The sequence below is a fragment of the Oncorhynchus mykiss genome, chromosome 23 (assembly GCF_057628025.1).
Source record: "Oncorhynchus mykiss isolate SJ-2025 chromosome 23, ASM5762802v1, whole genome shotgun sequence".
Lineage (NCBI taxonomy): Eukaryota > Metazoa > Chordata > Actinopteri > Salmoniformes > Salmonidae > Oncorhynchus > Oncorhynchus mykiss.
In genome coordinates this window covers 51,426,378-51,442,500 of record NC_143044.1, presented here as the reverse complement: position 1 = coordinate 51,442,500, position 16,123 = coordinate 51,426,378, and the positions used below count along the sequence as shown (strand labels likewise).

At 42.5% G+C, this 16,123-nt stretch overlaps 1 protein-coding gene across 8 annotated transcripts in view; it reads left to right on the top strand.

Annotated features, from left to right (window-relative positions):
- Positions 1–16,123, top strand: part of LOC110515674 (uncharacterized) — a 252,866-nt gene that overhangs the window by 177,289 nt on the left and 59,454 nt on the right. For all 8 annotated transcript variants that reach the window (XM_090217615.1, XM_090217612.1, XM_090217614.1 and 5 more), the window contains 9 exons: positions 1,619–1,672; positions 2,468–2,521; positions 3,079–3,120; positions 6,425–6,529; positions 6,750–6,803; positions 8,059–8,112; positions 8,495–8,548; positions 10,505–10,558; positions 13,144–13,188. In XM_090217615.1, coding sequence (XP_090073741.1) covers positions 1,619–1,672; positions 2,468–2,521; positions 3,079–3,120; positions 6,425–6,529; positions 6,750–6,803; positions 8,059–8,112; positions 8,495–8,548; positions 10,505–10,558; positions 13,144–13,188 — 516 coding nt within the window. The remainder of the gene's footprint in view (positions 1–1,618; positions 1,673–2,467; positions 2,522–3,078; positions 3,121–6,424; positions 6,530–6,749; positions 6,804–8,058; positions 8,113–8,494; positions 8,549–10,504; positions 10,559–13,143; positions 13,189–16,123) is intronic.

Genomic DNA, 16,123 nt, shown 5'->3' with positions numbered 1-16,123 from the left:
TGGTGTTAGTCTCATCAGGACTGGTGTTAGTCTCATCAGGACTGGTGTTAGTCTCATCAGGACTGGTGTTAGTCTCATTAGGACTGGTGTTAGTCTCATCAGGACTGGTGTTAGTCTCATCAGGACTGGTGTTAGTCTCATCAGGACTGGTGTTAGTCTCATCAGGACTGGTGTTAGTCTCATCAGGACTGGTGTTAATCTCATCAGGACTGGTGTTAGTCTCATCAGGACTGGTGTTAGTCTCATCAGGACTGGTGTTAGTCTCATCAGGACTGGTGTTAGTCTCATCAGGACTGGTGTTAGTCTCATCAAGACTGGTGTTAGTCTCATCAGGACTGGTGTTAGTCTCATCAGGACTGGTGTTAGTCTCATCAGAACTGGTGTTAGTCTCATCAGGACTGGTGTTAGTCTCAACAGGACTGGTGTTAGTCTCATCAGGACTGGTGTTAGTCTCATTAGGACTGGTGTTAGTCTCAACAGGACTGGTGTTAGTCTCATCAGGACTGGTGTTAGTCTCAACAGGACTGGTGTTAGTCTCATCAGGACTGGTGTTAGTCTCATCAGGACTGGTGTTAGTCTCATCAGGACTGGTGTTAGTCTCATCAAGACTGGTGTTAGTCTCATTAGGACTGGTGTTAGGCTCAACAGGACTGGTGTTAGTCTCATCAGGGCTGGTGTTAGTCTCTACAGGACCGGTGTTAGTCTCTACAGGACTGGTGTTAGTCTCATCAGGACTGGTGTTAGTCTCATCAGGACTGGTGTTAGTCTCATCAGGACTGGTGTTAGTCTCATCAGGACTGGTGTTAGTCTCATCAGGACTGGTGTTAGTCTCATCAGGACTGGTGTTAGTCTCAACAGGACTGGTGTTAGTCTCATCAGGACTGGTGTTAGTCTCATCAGGACTGGTGTTAGTCTCAACAGGACTGGTGTTAGGCTCAACAGGACTGGTGTTAGTCTCATCAGGGCTGGTGTTAGTCTCTACAGGACCGGTGTTAGTCTCTACAGGACTAGTGTTAGTCTCATCAGGACTGGTGTTAGTCTCTACAGGACTGGTGTTAGTCTCATCAGGACTGGTGTTAGTCTCATCAGGACTGGTGTTAGTTTCAGGACTGGTGTTAGTCTTTACAGGACTGGTGTTAGTCTCTACAGGACTAGTGTTAGTCTCATCAGGACTGGTGTTAGTCTCTACAGGACTGGTGTTAGTCTCATCAGGACTGGTGTTAGTCTCATCAGGACTGGTGTTAGTTTCAGGACTGGTGTTAGTCTCTACAGGACTGGTGTTAGTCTCTACAGGACTAGTGTTAGTCTCATCAGGACTGGTGTTAGTCTCTACAGGACTGGTGTTAGTCTCTACAGGACTGGTGTTAGTCTCATCAGGACTGGTGTTAGTCTCATCAGGACTGGTGTTAGTTTCAGGACTGGTGTTAGTTTCAAGACTGGTATTAGTTTCAACAGGTCTGGTGTCAGGCTCATCATATGCTTAGTTGCATGTCTTCTTTGTCAGGATTGAGGATATACAGTATATTCTATTCCTAGGTCAGCAATCCTAATCTGAGAGGCTTTTAAGATACGGGCCCTGATCTCATTAGTGTGTTATGGGGGTTGTCTTCTCTCCTAGGGCCCTCGTGGACCCTCTGGATTCTCAGGCCCTGCTGGGACCCCGGGGAGAGAGGTGAGTGGGATCAAGACCTTCCTTCCTCTCTTCTCACTCCTCTCCTCCACTCCTCCTCTCCTCAACCCTTCCTCTCTTCCACTCCTCTCCTCCTCTCCTCCACTCCTCTCCTCCTCTCCTCCACTCCTCCGCTCCTCTCCTCCTCTCATTCGCTCCTCCACTCTTCCTTTTCTCCACTCTTCCTTTTCTCCACTCTTCCTCTCCTCCACTCCTCTCCTCCACTCCTCCTCTCCTCCACTCTTCCTCTCCACTCTTCCTCTCTTCCTCTCCTTAACTTTTCCTCTTCTCCACTCTTCCTTTCCTCCACTCCTCCTCTCCTCCTCTCCTCCTCTCCTCCACTCTTCCTCTCCACTCTTCCTTACTTCCTCTCCTCCACTCTTCATCTCCTCCACTCCTCTCCTCCACTCCTCCTCTCCTCCACTCCTCCTCTCCTCCACTCTTCCTCTCCTCCACTCCTCCTCTCCTCAACTCTTCCTCTTCTCCACTCTTCCTCTCCTCCACTCCTCTCCTCCTCTCCTCCACTCCTCTGCTCCTCTCCTCCTCGGTCTGCAGATAAAAAGAGAAACTAACATTCTGATGAAAGGTCTGTTTCCTTTATGTCTGCATGAGGAAATAGCAACCATTTCTGGACACATCAGAAACACACACACACACACACACACACACACACACACACACACACACACACACAGCACCCCATTAGGATGAATGTCAAAGCGTGGGCCAAGGGTGTGCAGCGCTGTGTGTTTCCGATGGTCTCATAGCTGGTGACATCATTATTTCTCTCATTTAAAGGGATCCCCTGGTCGAGAAGGTCCCCCAGGTCCCCCTGGCCCACCGGGTCAACCAGTAAGTTAACCGCTCATCTCTTTCTCATCTCTCTCTCAGAGATATACTGTGTCAGTGTCACTTGGAGGTGCTAAGCCCACTGTACCATATTTAGGTTAAATGCCTCAAAACCACAGAAATACAATTATTTTACAGAAAACTGAAATCACAGGAGAAGATTTGGTTACACTGTACTTGAAGGGGATATTATGTATAAGGCATTCATACCACCATAAAAACAATCATGGTAACTTTGAGTGTTTCAGTATCATTCATACCACCATAAAAACAATCATGGTAACTTTGAGTGTTTCAGTATCATTTATACCACCATAAAAACAATCATGGTAACTTTGAGTGTTTCAGTATCAGTCATACCACCATAAAAACAAACATGGTAACTTTGAGTGTTTCAGTATCATGCATAAGAGTTCAAGCTTCGAGTGATGCTAAGATAATTATGACAGGTTCATTCAACTATGATCTGACTGAAAAAGATAACAAAAATATTTATTGACATTTCTTTACATCTATAGTCATTATACAAAATGTATGATGACAATTTGTCTTTCCAACAGACTGCCTTGCCAATTGTCGGAGATATGAGCTCTTTACTCAAGGTACTGGACTGTTTCATGTATTACCGTTGTGTCGTATGATTATTCCCACCAATTGTCATTCCAACATTATTCAGTGTGGTACATAAATCATACATTCTTTTTTTAATTGACAAGATTCATGGAAGATATTTTTGTTATTACCTTGAAGTGCCCACATGTAGATCCACATTGACTGAGGGTGTAGAAACAGGTTATAATTTAGCCTGCTTTAATTGCATCAGTTACTATGATTGCACAGTTGCCCACAGTGGTGTATTTCACACTTTAAGACCTCACAGTTGTAATACAACAACAAACTTTTAATGTTGATATTTTGATGTGGTATTTTCACCAGTACTAAACCTATTCGGGTGATGTTACGGAATTATTAACAGAAGCTCAGGAGCGCCTCCATCAGGTGGTGGTGGCGAACTGCAGCTAGAAATTCAAGAAATTGGAAATCCACTATGGAAATGCATTATTATATTCAACAGGAATCCTTGAAATGTCCTAAGAAGAAGGCTGTTGTTGAATACATCCCTCCTGGAGTACACAATGTGTCCAAAATGGTACCCTATTCCCTACACTGTGAACTACTTTTGACCAGAGAGCTACGGCTTGGCTCTTGTCAACAGCAGTCCACTATATTGGGATTAACAGTAGTTTATTATATAGGGAATATGGATCTTGTCAACTGTATTCCACTATATAGGGAATAGGGCTCTTGTCAACAGCAATCCACTATATAGGGAATAGAGCTCTGGTCAACAGTAGTGCACTATATAGGGAATAGGGCTTTCTGTTGTCAGTTGTTTGTTCTCACGGCTACGTTGTTGCTATGTATTTAAGGGACAATACTTCTCCTTTTCCTTCTATCTCTCCAACACTCCAACGCCTTGTTGATGTATCTGTACAATGTACACTCTTCTCTCTCTCTGTCTGTCTCTTCTCTCTCTCTGTCTGTCTTTTCTCTCTCTCTGTCTCTTCTCTCTTTCCATCTATCTCTCCAACACTCCCACTCCTTGTTGATGTATCTGTACAATGTAGAGAGAGAGAGAGAGAGAGAGAGAGAGAGAGAGAGAGAGAGAGAGAGAGAGAGAGAGAGAGAGAGAGAGAGAGAGAGAGAGAGAGAGAGAGAGAGAGAGAGAGAGAGAGAGAGAGAGAGAGAGAGAGAGAGAGAGAGAGAGAGAGAGAGAGAGAGAGAGATTTTATTCTACCAGACCAAATATAGGAAGCCCAGTTAAATGAATAAAGTTTCCAAGCTTTTAGCTGTTCAAAGCAGATTGACATTTATTGTCATGAATCTTGTCTTGGAGGCAGAACTGAGCAATTTCCGCTAGATTGGCCAGCTGAAAAGTCAAAATTGGCTATGTTGCTTTTTGGTCTTAGTTTAGGTTTATCAGTGTGGTTAAGATTAAAGTTAGATTTAAAATCTGATTTTACGACTTTGTGGCTGTGCTAGCTAGTGATCACTCTGCAGAACTGCCTCCAGAACAAGATTCATGACAAAGAAACGCTAACCTGCCTGTTTAAAGGCCTTTTTTACAATGTGCTGCTGGCTTGACTGCGTCATTCAACTTGATGAGCTGAATGACAATCCTCCCCAAGAATAGCTTTTCTCTGTTTCTTCACTTTAATTGACAGAGTTTGGTCACTTTACAGCCGATGGTATTTGATATTTCACACTGAAAGCAGCACTTAACTGAATTGGACCTTTTTTATTTCAAGACACTTCGCTCAAGTCTCTCTGAGAAAAAAAGATTTGTACTTCCATAAAGTTAGATGAAATATCTCCCCACTGCTCTTCTCTGATGAGTCTAAATGCCAGTGACACTAAGGGTCATACAGTCTTCATGCTGTATAAACAGAACTGATATCCGTCTACAGATAAATGGTTGGAAGTGGAACGTATTCATGTGTTCTTCATTTGAGGCTGCTGAGGGGAGGGCAGCTCATAGTAATGGCTGGAACGGCATCAAACACATGGAAACCATTCCACCTATTCCACTCCAGTCATTACCCCGAGCCCGTCCTCCCTAATTCAGGTGCCACCAACCTCCTGTGGTGTTCTTCTACTGAATGTACACTGAGTGGACAAAACAATTAGGAACAGCTGCTCTTTCCATGACATAGACTGACCAGGTGAATCCAGGTGAAAGCTATGATCCCTTATCGATGTCACTTGTTAAATCCACTTCCATCAGTGTAGATGAAGGAGAGGAGACGGGTTAAAGGAGGATTTTGAAGCCTTGAGACAGTTGAGACATGGATTGTGTATGTGTGTCATTCAGAGGGTGAATGGGCTAGACAACAAATGTAAGTGCCTTTGAACGGGGTCTGGTAGTAGGTGGTACCAGGCGCACCGGTTTGTGTCAAGAACTGCAATGCTGCTGGGTTTGTCATTCTCAACAGTTTCCCGTGCGTATCAAGAATGGTCCACCACCCAAAGGACATCCACCCAATTTGACAAAACTGTGGAATGCTTTCGACACCTTGTAGAGTCCGGGCCCCAACGTATTTAGGTTGTTCTGATTGCTGTAGGGAACGTACACTTCAACAACTCCACAGTGTCAGAGTACAGAATGTCTGCTGCTGTAGAGGAAGTACACTCCAGACAGGGCTGATTTCCCAGACAGGGCTGATTTCCCAGACAGAGCTGATTTCCCAGACAGCGCTGATTTCCCAGGCAGGGCTGATTTCCCAGGCAGTGCTGATTTCCCAGGCAGTGCTGATTTCCCAGGCAGGGCTGATTTCCCAGACAGGGCTGATTTCCCAGACAGAGCTGATTTCCCAGACAGGGCTGGTTTCCCAGACAAGGCTGATTTCCCAGACAGGGCTGATTTCCCAGACAGGGCTGATTTCCCAGACAAGGCTGATTTCTCAGACAGGGCTGATTTCCCAAACAGGGCTGATTTCCCAGACAGGGCTGATTTCCCAGACAGGGCTGATTTCCCAGACAGGGCTGATTTCCCAGACAGGGCTGATTTCCCAGACACAGATTAAGCCTAACTTTTTGAATGTAAATAAATGTTACTCAGTGAAACCTGAACTGGATGGGAGACTGTGATATTTCAAATGATCCCCCAAATGTCCCAGTCAGTTAGAGAGTGGGTGGGAAATAGGACAATGTCTGGTTCTCAGTCACATTAACTTCAATGTTGTGGAAACATTGAGAGAACGTTAAGACAGCTCCCCTGCTCTTCGACCCAGGGGAGATGGAATACAAACAAAAGGAGCACTGTATTTCCCTGCTGTGACTCAGTGAGATGACAGATATCTGGTCTGTATGACCGTACCTCTCCCCCCTCCCGCTGTGTGTTGGCAGAATGCCTGCACCGTGTGCCAGACCAGAGTGCCAGGTCTGCCTGGGCAGAAGGGCGAGCAGGGAACCCATGGAGCGACAGGAGTGCAAGGCATGGTGGGAGAAAAGGTGAGTGTCTCATTATCTTTACTCTGTGTGTATGTGTGTGTGTGTGTCTGTGTGTGTGTGTGTGTGTGTGTGTGGGGGGGGGGGGTCGCCCGCCCGCCCGCCCGCCCAGAAGTGTGAGAGTGGAACCCTTGGGGACAGATTGTGTGGTTTTGTGTGTGTGTCTTTCTCTGTGCATGTGTTCTTGGGTGCATTGATTTGCGTGTGTGTCCATCCTAAACAGGGGGATCCAGGAGTGCGAGGACCTCTCGGTAATCCAGGGAAAGAAGGTCCAAAGGTAGGAAACAACGTGTCATCCTGATTATAATGTTAGTGTTCTAAATGGCAGCCTATTCCCTATTATAATGTATGTGTTCTAAATGGCAGCCTATTCACTATTATAATGGATGTGTTCTAAATGGCAGCCTATTCCCTAATATAATCATGTGTTCTAAATGGCAGCCTATTCCCTATTATAATGGATATGTTCTAAATGGCAGCCTATTCCCTATTATAATGGATGTGTTCTAAATGGCAGCCTATTCCCTATTGTAATGCATGTGTTCTAAATGGCAGCCTATCCCCTACATAGTGCACTATAACCCCTGGTGAAAAGTAGTGCCCTGTGTAAAGGATTAGGACACAGTCAATTTGGGACACAGTCAATGTATACAGAATTACTTTCCACCTTACAAATACTCCATTCACTCCATTCATTGCCAATCTCAGCATGACAAAGTGAATTAGAAAAGATGATAGGTGTAATAGTATTTAGACTGGTGCATAACATCGCTGGGGACTACACTTCTTCTCCAGGTCATTATTTAACATGGTTCTATCCCTTGTTGCTATTCATTTCCAGTTGAATTGTTTTCATAATACTTCCTACGAATAAATTCAATTCAATTCAATTCAAGGGGCTTTATTGGCATGGGAAACATGTGTTAACATTGCCAAAGCAAGTGAGGTAGATGATATATAAAGTGAATATATAAATAAATACCCTCTTCATAATGAATTGTGAGGGCATTTATAATGCCTTATAAACAATGCATAATATGCTATAATGTACGACATAGGCTCTCGTAGTTGTTCATATTTCTTTTCATCTGAGAGATTTGGGAAGATTCGGACACCAACCGTTGAACCAAAGATTCAGACATTTACAATGTCAGTCCAGCACATTCGTATCATCAGAGCTGCTGGCTGCAGACGTGGTTGCCATGGATACGCAGCAGTGTCCTGTATTAGTAAAATTACCCAAGCAGTCGCTTCTAATTGGCTCTATTAGAAACAAGAAGTCAAAGTGAAATGTATGACCACCCGTCATGCCGCTGGTTTGAGACTATTAGACTATTAGGTTTGGAGAGAACATACTGTATATTATGGTGGTAAACATTTCTCATTTCACAAGCATACACATTAAGAAAAGGTTTATACAGAATTCAACTTGATTTGGCCATTTTTGTACTATTTACTGTTGTTGTTACTGTTTACTCATTCACTGTTGTTGTTACTGTTTACTCATTCACTGTTGTTGTTTGCTCTTCTAGGGGATGAAAGGAGAGAGAGGATTCCCTGGGCCTAGTGGAGACAAAGGAGACGAGGTGGGTTTCAGACCTGTCCTGGGGCCAATACAGGAATCATATACTTTAACATGCTTGAGTGTGCTTGAAAGTACACTACATCAAATCAAATCAAATCTGGAACCGGTGCACCTGGCACCAACGGTCATACCACGCTCACAACATTCAGTCGATCAGTAACAGAATGCCTCAATGCCTCAATGCCTGCTTTATATAGCAAGCCACGGTCACATGACTCATCTTGCCCCATGTACAACAGAATCAATGGAATAGCCCTGAAAATGCAAATGAGGTTAACTCTCCTCTTGTCCTTCTTGCAATACCTACCAGTTAGGCTATCATACACTACCTATTACACAGGAAGTGACAATGATTGTTCTCTGGTGTTTCTTGTCTTTCTCAGGGCTCTCCTGGAGTTCCAGGCATTCTGGGTACTACAGGCCGTACTGGAGCCCCTGTAAGCAAAACAATTCATCAATTTCATTAAATCACCTTTCACATCTATTCATCCCTCGTTGTAATGCATGTGCAGTACTGTGTTGCTGATACAAGAACAATCACTGAGAACACCATACTCATTGTTTGGTCCCTATTTTCTCTCACCTTGTTTCTATATTTAGTTCGTGACCCAGTTAATTGATGTACTATGTTTTCTATATTTAGTTTGTGACCCAGTTAATTGATGTACTATGTTTTCTATATTTAGTTCGTGACCCAGTTAATTGATGTACTGTTTTCTATATTTAGTTTGTGACCCAGTTAATTGATGTACTATGTTTTCTATATTTAGTTTGTGACCCAGTTAATTGATGTACTATGTTTTCTATATTTAGTTTGTGACCCAGTTAATTGATGTACTTTGTTTTCTATATTTAGTTTGTGACCCAGTTAATTGACCCATTGGCCTAGGTCTGCCGATGACACCCTGCAAACTTTGTTTTCTATATTTAGTTTGTGACCCAGTTAATTGATGTACTATGTTTTCTATATTTAGTTTGTGACCCAGTTAATTGATGTACTGTTTTCTATATTTAGTTTGTGACCCAGTTAATTGATGTACTTTGTTTTCTATATTTAGTTTGTGACCCAGTTAATTGATGTACTATGTTTTCTATATTTAGTTTGTGACCCAGTTAATTGATGTACTGTTTTCTATATTTAGTTTGTGACCCAGTTAATTGATGTACTATGTTTTCTATATTTAGTTTGTGACCCAGTTAATTGATGTACTATGTTTTCTATATTTAGTTTGTGACCCAGTTAATTGACCCATTGGCCTAGGTCTGCCGATGACACCCTGCAAACTTTGTTTTCTATATTTAGTTTGTGACCCAGTTAATTGATGTACTTTGTTTTCTATATTTAGTTTGTGACCCAGTTAATTGATGTACTATGTTTTCTATATTTAGTTTGTGACCCAGTTAATTGATGTACTTTGTTTTCTATATTTAGTTTGTGACCCAGTTAATTGATGTACTATGTTTTCTATATTTAGTTTGTGACCCAGTTAATTGACCCATTGGCCTAGGTCTGCCGATGACACCCTGCAAACTTTGTTTTCTATATTTAGTTCGTGACCCAGTTAATTGACCCATTGGCCTAGGTCTGCCGATGACACCCTGCAAACTTTGTTTTCTATATTTAGTTCGTGACCCAGTTAATTGACCCATTGGCCTAGGTCTGCCGATGACACCCTGCAAACTTTGTTTTCTATATTTAGTTTGTGACCCAGTTAATTGATGTACTATGTTTTCTATATTTAGTTTGTGACCCAGTTAATTGATGTACTATGTTTTCTATATTTAGTTTGTGACCCAGTTAATTGATGTACTTTGTTTTCTATATTTAGTTTGTGACCCAGTTAATTGATGTACTATGTTTTCTATATTTAGTTTGTGACCCAGTTAATTGATGTACTTTGTTTTCTATATTTAGTTTGTGACCCAGTTAATTGATGTACTTTGTTTTCTATATTTAGTTTGTGACCCAGTTAATTGATGTACTTTGTTTTCTATATTTAGTTTGTGACCCAGTTAATTGACCCATTGGCCTAGGTCTGCCGATGACACCCTGCAAACTTTGTTTCTATATTTAGTTTGTGACCCAGTTAATTGACCCATTGGTCTAGGTCTGCCGATGACACCCTGCAAACTTTGTTTCTATATTTAGTTTGTGACCCAGTTAATTGACCCATTGGTCTAGGTCTGCCGATGACACCCTGCAAACTTTGTTTCTATATTTAGTTTGTGACCCAGTTAATTGATGTACTTTGTTTTCTATATTTAGTTCGTGACCCAGTTAATTGATGTACTTTGTTTCTATATTTAGTTCGTGACCCAGTTAATTGATGTACTATGTTTTCTATATTTAGTTTGTGACCCAGTTAATTGATGTACCTTGTGTCTGTTTGCAGGGTGTCATGGGCAGACCTGGGCCAATGGGTCAGCCTGGAACAAAGGGAGATCGGGTAAGAAAGAGACGCTGTGTGTACACGCACTGTCTGAATATACAGTCTCTAGTGAAGGTCTACGCACACTTACACAGTCTTCACACTTTGCTACCTTAAAATGACATCTACAAAGGGATTCAATTAGATTTGTCCCAAATGTAGTTTCACAACCTACTCCAAAGTGAAAGAATGATAGATCATTTACCAAATGACTTAGAAACACAAGATGATGATGATTTGATTGCGTATGATTTCACTTTTACTTGGTGGAAGCACCTTCAGCAGCCATTACAGCTGGGAATCATTCTGAATAAGATTCTACCAAGCTCTTACGACAGCATGTGGCCAGTTTATTAGGTACTGGGTCAGACCTCCCCTTTGCCTCTAGAACAGAATGAATTATTTGGGCTTTGGAAACATTGCTCAATTGGTATCAAGGGACCTAACATGTGCCAGGAAAACATTCCCCACACAATTACACCACCGTCACCAGCTTGTACCGTTGATACCAGGCAGAATGGGGCCATGGACTCATGCTGCTTATGTCAAATCCTGACTCTGCCATCAGCATGATGCAACAGCAACTGCTGCAATATCCCATCCGTGAAAAAGACAGACAAGTTGTGTATTCCGAGATGCCGTTCTGCCATCCAATGTTCTGCACCGATATTTACCTGTTTGTGGCCCACCTGTTAGCTTGCACGTTTCTGAGATACTGGAACCGGCTCGCCTGCCGCCGACGATCATACCATGCTCAAAGTCACTTAGCTCACTGGTTTTGCCCATTGTGACATTCAATTGAACAGTAAATGAATGCCTCAAGGCTTGTCTGCCTGCTTTACATAGCAAGCCACGGCCACATGACTCACTGTCTGTAGGAGTGAACCAATAAACTGGCCACTGAGTGTACATCCATTGCTTTTGTTTTACAAGCTCAGTAAATTTGGTAGGGAATCATTGATGGACTACAGTATTCAAACATTGTCTTTAATTTTTCAATCAGATTTAAGTCAGGACAGAGACTAAACCACTCAGGAACACTAAACACCTCTTAGAAAGCCATTCTATTGTGTCCTTGGCATAATTTTGCGTGTGTGCAATTGTCCCACAGAAAAATGTAACTCTATCCCAGGGTTAGGTATTCAGAAGGCAGAGTTTCCTCTAACTTTTTACCTGGGCTTTGTTACTTTCATATTTCTTTAGATCCTGACAGCCTCCCGAGGCCACTACAATACTGGAAAATACAAAGGGATCAAAACCATTGCATTCACTCCACATTACTGACCCGTATGGTAAAGTGAAGGAAGCCTGTGTTAAAAAAATCCACTCCAAATCATTGATTCTGTTTGCAACAATACCATTAAGTAATACTGCAAGACAACACAGCAAAGACATTACATTTTTAGCCTAAAATAAAAACGACAGGTTTGGGTCAAATCTAATACAACATAACACAAAGTCAACCCTCTGTATTTTCAACTTTTGTGGTTGGCAGCATCATGTTATGGGTATGCTTGTCATCGCCAGGGACTGGGGAGTTTGTCAGGATCAAGCAATGGGAATTATATTGCCCTAAGAGTTGTGCATAGGTGGTAGAATCTTATTCAAAATGATTCACAGCTGTAATGGCTGTCAAAAGGTGCTTCCGCCAAGTATTAACTTTGGGGTGTGAAGACACACAATCAAGACATCTTTGTTTTTTTTGCTTTTTCTTTATTAATTAGAACATTTTATATACATTTCTTTCACTTTGAAGATGTGGAGTAGGTTGTGTAGACCTGTAAGAAAAAATATCTAATTCAATCCGTTTTTTAATTTAATTTTAAGGTGGGGGAATGTGAAGACTGTGCCATTGCTGTACAGACTTTCACTAGGCACTGTACTGTACATGTCTGCTTTATGTTCTAAATACAGGCAGTTAGTACATACAGGGTCATGTTTTATTCAAGCATGTGGCCTGACATGCCAAGAGATGTTCTGATAGTCTAAGATGAAAACAATGCCTTGCGTCTTATTTAGTGCTATCTCAAAGAGCATCAATAATGGGTTATTGTAATACTCAGGAATCATGTTATTTTCTTAAAAAGCACATAATTCCTTATGGGTTTCTCTTCAGTTTTGTTGTTGAAAGAATGCCATGGGCCTAGTCTTGTCAGTGGATTGGGGTGACGTCCTGTATGCCAATTCAGTAGCCTTGCAAGAGGCTTGTGCAGCCAGAACAGCTCATGGGATCTCCTGTTTCTGTAGCGTGAGGCAGGTTGATGTACCAGTACACCCCTTGTACAGGACACTAGTTTATCGCAGGGCCTTACTCCTAATCTATCTCAAATTCAACAGGGCTAGTACGTCCCTCTTCTCAAATACTGTACCTCCGCAATAGACTTGTATCATCAGCCATGCCATGTCCCAAAGATTAGGATTGTCACTGTGTCTAATGTGTGGGTAAATATGGGTAAAGAGGTATTCTTAGATTATTGGGATCTTAACTGGAGAAACGTGTTCCCCAGTGACTGACTGGAAAGCATTATCCCTCTCATGGTTTGTTCTGTGTGTGTGTGTGTGTGTGTGTGTGTCCGTCCCCCCGTCCCCCCCCCCCTCTACAGGGAAGTGAAGGATCCCCTGGAAGGCCAGGACTACCAGGCCCCCCAGTAAGTTATCCAGAGCATCACTGAGATCTCTGTGTGTGTGTGTATACAGACTGTGTGTGTGTGTTGTTGAGTCATTGGTGAGATGTGTCAACAGTTTTCATGCCTATGAATGATGACACCAGTTCAAGGTACCTTAGCCAATTACTTGTGTCCTTTTGAATGGCTGGTCACACAACACATCATTTAAAAGGACAGTGAGATTGACTTACTACTTTGAAGGACAACATGTTTTCTTCCGTCTATTTGAGAGAATCTTTTTCCTGTTCTTTCTTCCTTCCTGGAAATCAAATCAAGTACAATTCTATTGGTCACATACACATATTTAGCAGATGTTATTGTGGGTGTAGCGAAATGCTTGTGTTCCTAGTTCCAACAGTGCAGTAGTATCTAACAGTGCAGTAGTATCTAACAGTGCAGTAGTATCTAACAGTGTAGTAGTGTCTAACAGTGCAGTAGTATCTAACAGTGCAGTAGTGTCTAACAGTGCAGTAGTGTCTAACAGTGCAGTAGTATCTAACAGTGCAGTAGTATCTAAAAGTGCAGTAGTGTCTAACAGTGCAGTAGTATCTAACAGTGCAGTAGAATCTAACAGTGCAGTAGTGTCTAACAGTGCAGTAGTGTCTAACAGTGCAGTAGTATCTAACAGTGCAGTAGTATCTAAAAGTGCAGTAGTGTCTAACAGTGCAGTAGTGTCTAACAGTGCAGTAGTATCTAACAGTGCAGTAGTATATAACAGTGCAGTAGTATCTAACAGTGCAGTAGTATCTAACAGTGCAGTAGTATATAACAGTGCAGTAGTATCTAACATTGCAGTAATGTCTAACAGTGCAGTAGTATCTAACGGTGCAGTAGTATCTAACAGTGCAGTAGTATCTAAAAGTGATTCACAAAATATACACAAATCTAAAAGTAAAAGAATGGAATTAAGAAATATATTAATATTAGATTGAGCAATATTGGAGTGGCATTGACTAAAATACAGTAGAATAGAATAAAGTATATAGAAATTAGATGAGTAAAGCAGTATGAAACCATTATTAAAGTGACTAGTGTTCCAGTATTAAAGTGACTAGTGTTCCATTATTAAAGTGGCCAGTCATTCCATGTCTATGTATATATGTCAGCAGCCTCTGCAGGGTTGAGGTACCGGGTGGAAGCCGGCTAGTGGTGGCTGTTTAACAGTCTGATGGCCTTGGAATAGAAGCTGTTATTCAGTCTCTCGGTCCCAGCTTTGGAGGGCAGGTAGAAATGTTATTGAGTCACCATGTTCATGTTACTTCTGGGGACACTGGAGCAAAACCAAAAGGAGTGTTTCTTATTGGACACGTACAAAGCGAGTACTTCCTGTTTCACTCCGTTATGGAGGGGTTTCTTCCGCTTTGTGCCTACTTAATACAACCCACTTACTGTGTTGGAGGAAAGGGTTAATGAATGAACTTCAGTACTGTAAATTCTTTAAATTGCACAAATCTAGCAAAAGCTTAGGGCCACAGATTTCCTTCAAACTTAAAACCTGTTCTCCTGAAGATACTCTGATGCTGTGGTTAGTTCAGCGCTGTCTTGCAGCCGTTTAGCTTTGCCTCAGATTACACACTGATGACAGACAGCACATACACTGAGTAGTGGAGAGGAGACCGGGGGCTACACCCCCCCCCCCCCCCCCCGCCCTGGCCCTATAAACGCTAGTCAGGCAGGACTATACAGACTATCTCTGGTATATCCAGGCTACTCCTCAAGCCATCAGGATGTTGTAGTTGCTGCTGCTATAATATTTCCCCCAGATACACTAGTTAGACTACGGCCCAAATGGCACCTTATTCATTATATAGTGCACTACTTTTTACCTGAGCCCTATGAGCCCTTAAGTGGGGCACTATAGGGGATAGGGTGCCATTTGGTACTCACATTAGTGTTTGAATCTACAGAGGCCGGTGGGTTAAACAAGTGTTACTGCTCTCCTCTTTTGTTTAGTGATCACCAGGCAGCCCCATATATTGATATCTCCATGTAGTGATCACCAGGCAGCCCCAGATATTGATATCTCCATGTAGTGATCACCAGGCAGCCCCATATATTGATATCTCCATGTAGTGATCACCAAGCAGCCCCATATATTGATATCTCCATGTAGTGATCACCAGGCAGCCCCAGATATTGATATCTCCATGTAGTGATCACCAAGCAGCCCCATATATTGATATCTCCATGTAGTGATCACCAAGCAGCCCCATATATTGATATCTCCATGTAGTGATCACCAGGCAGCCCCAGATATTGATATCTCCATGTAGTGATCACCAAGCAGCCCCATATATTGATATCTCCATGTAGTGATCACCAGGCAGCCCCAGATATTGATATCTCCATGTAGTGATCACCAGGCAGCCCCAGATATTGATCTCTCCATGTAGTGATCACCAGGCAGCCCCAGATATTGATCTCTCCATGTAGTGATCACCAGGCAGCCCAAGATATTGATCTCTCTGTGTAGTGATCACCAGGCAGCCCCATATATTGATCTCTCCATGTAGTGATCACCAGGCAGCCCCATATATTGATCTCTCCATGTAGTGATCACCAGGCAGCCTCAGATATTTATCTATCCATGTAGTGATCACCAGGCAGCCTCAGATATTGATCTCTCCATGTACTGCTCACCAGGCAGCCTCAGATATTGATCACTCCATGTAGTGATCACCAGGCAGCCTCAGATATTGATCTCTCCAAGTAGTGATCACCAGGCAGCCCCAGATATTGATCTCTCCATGTAGTGATCACCAGGCAGCCTCAGATATTGATCTCTCCATGTAGTGATCACCAGGCAGCCCCAGATGTTTATCTATCCCATGTTGCATTTAAGGGCTTATGAACAAAGTAATACTGTCTGCCTGGTCCAGGCCTACAGGACTGACTGTTAGACTAGAGGCACAGAAAA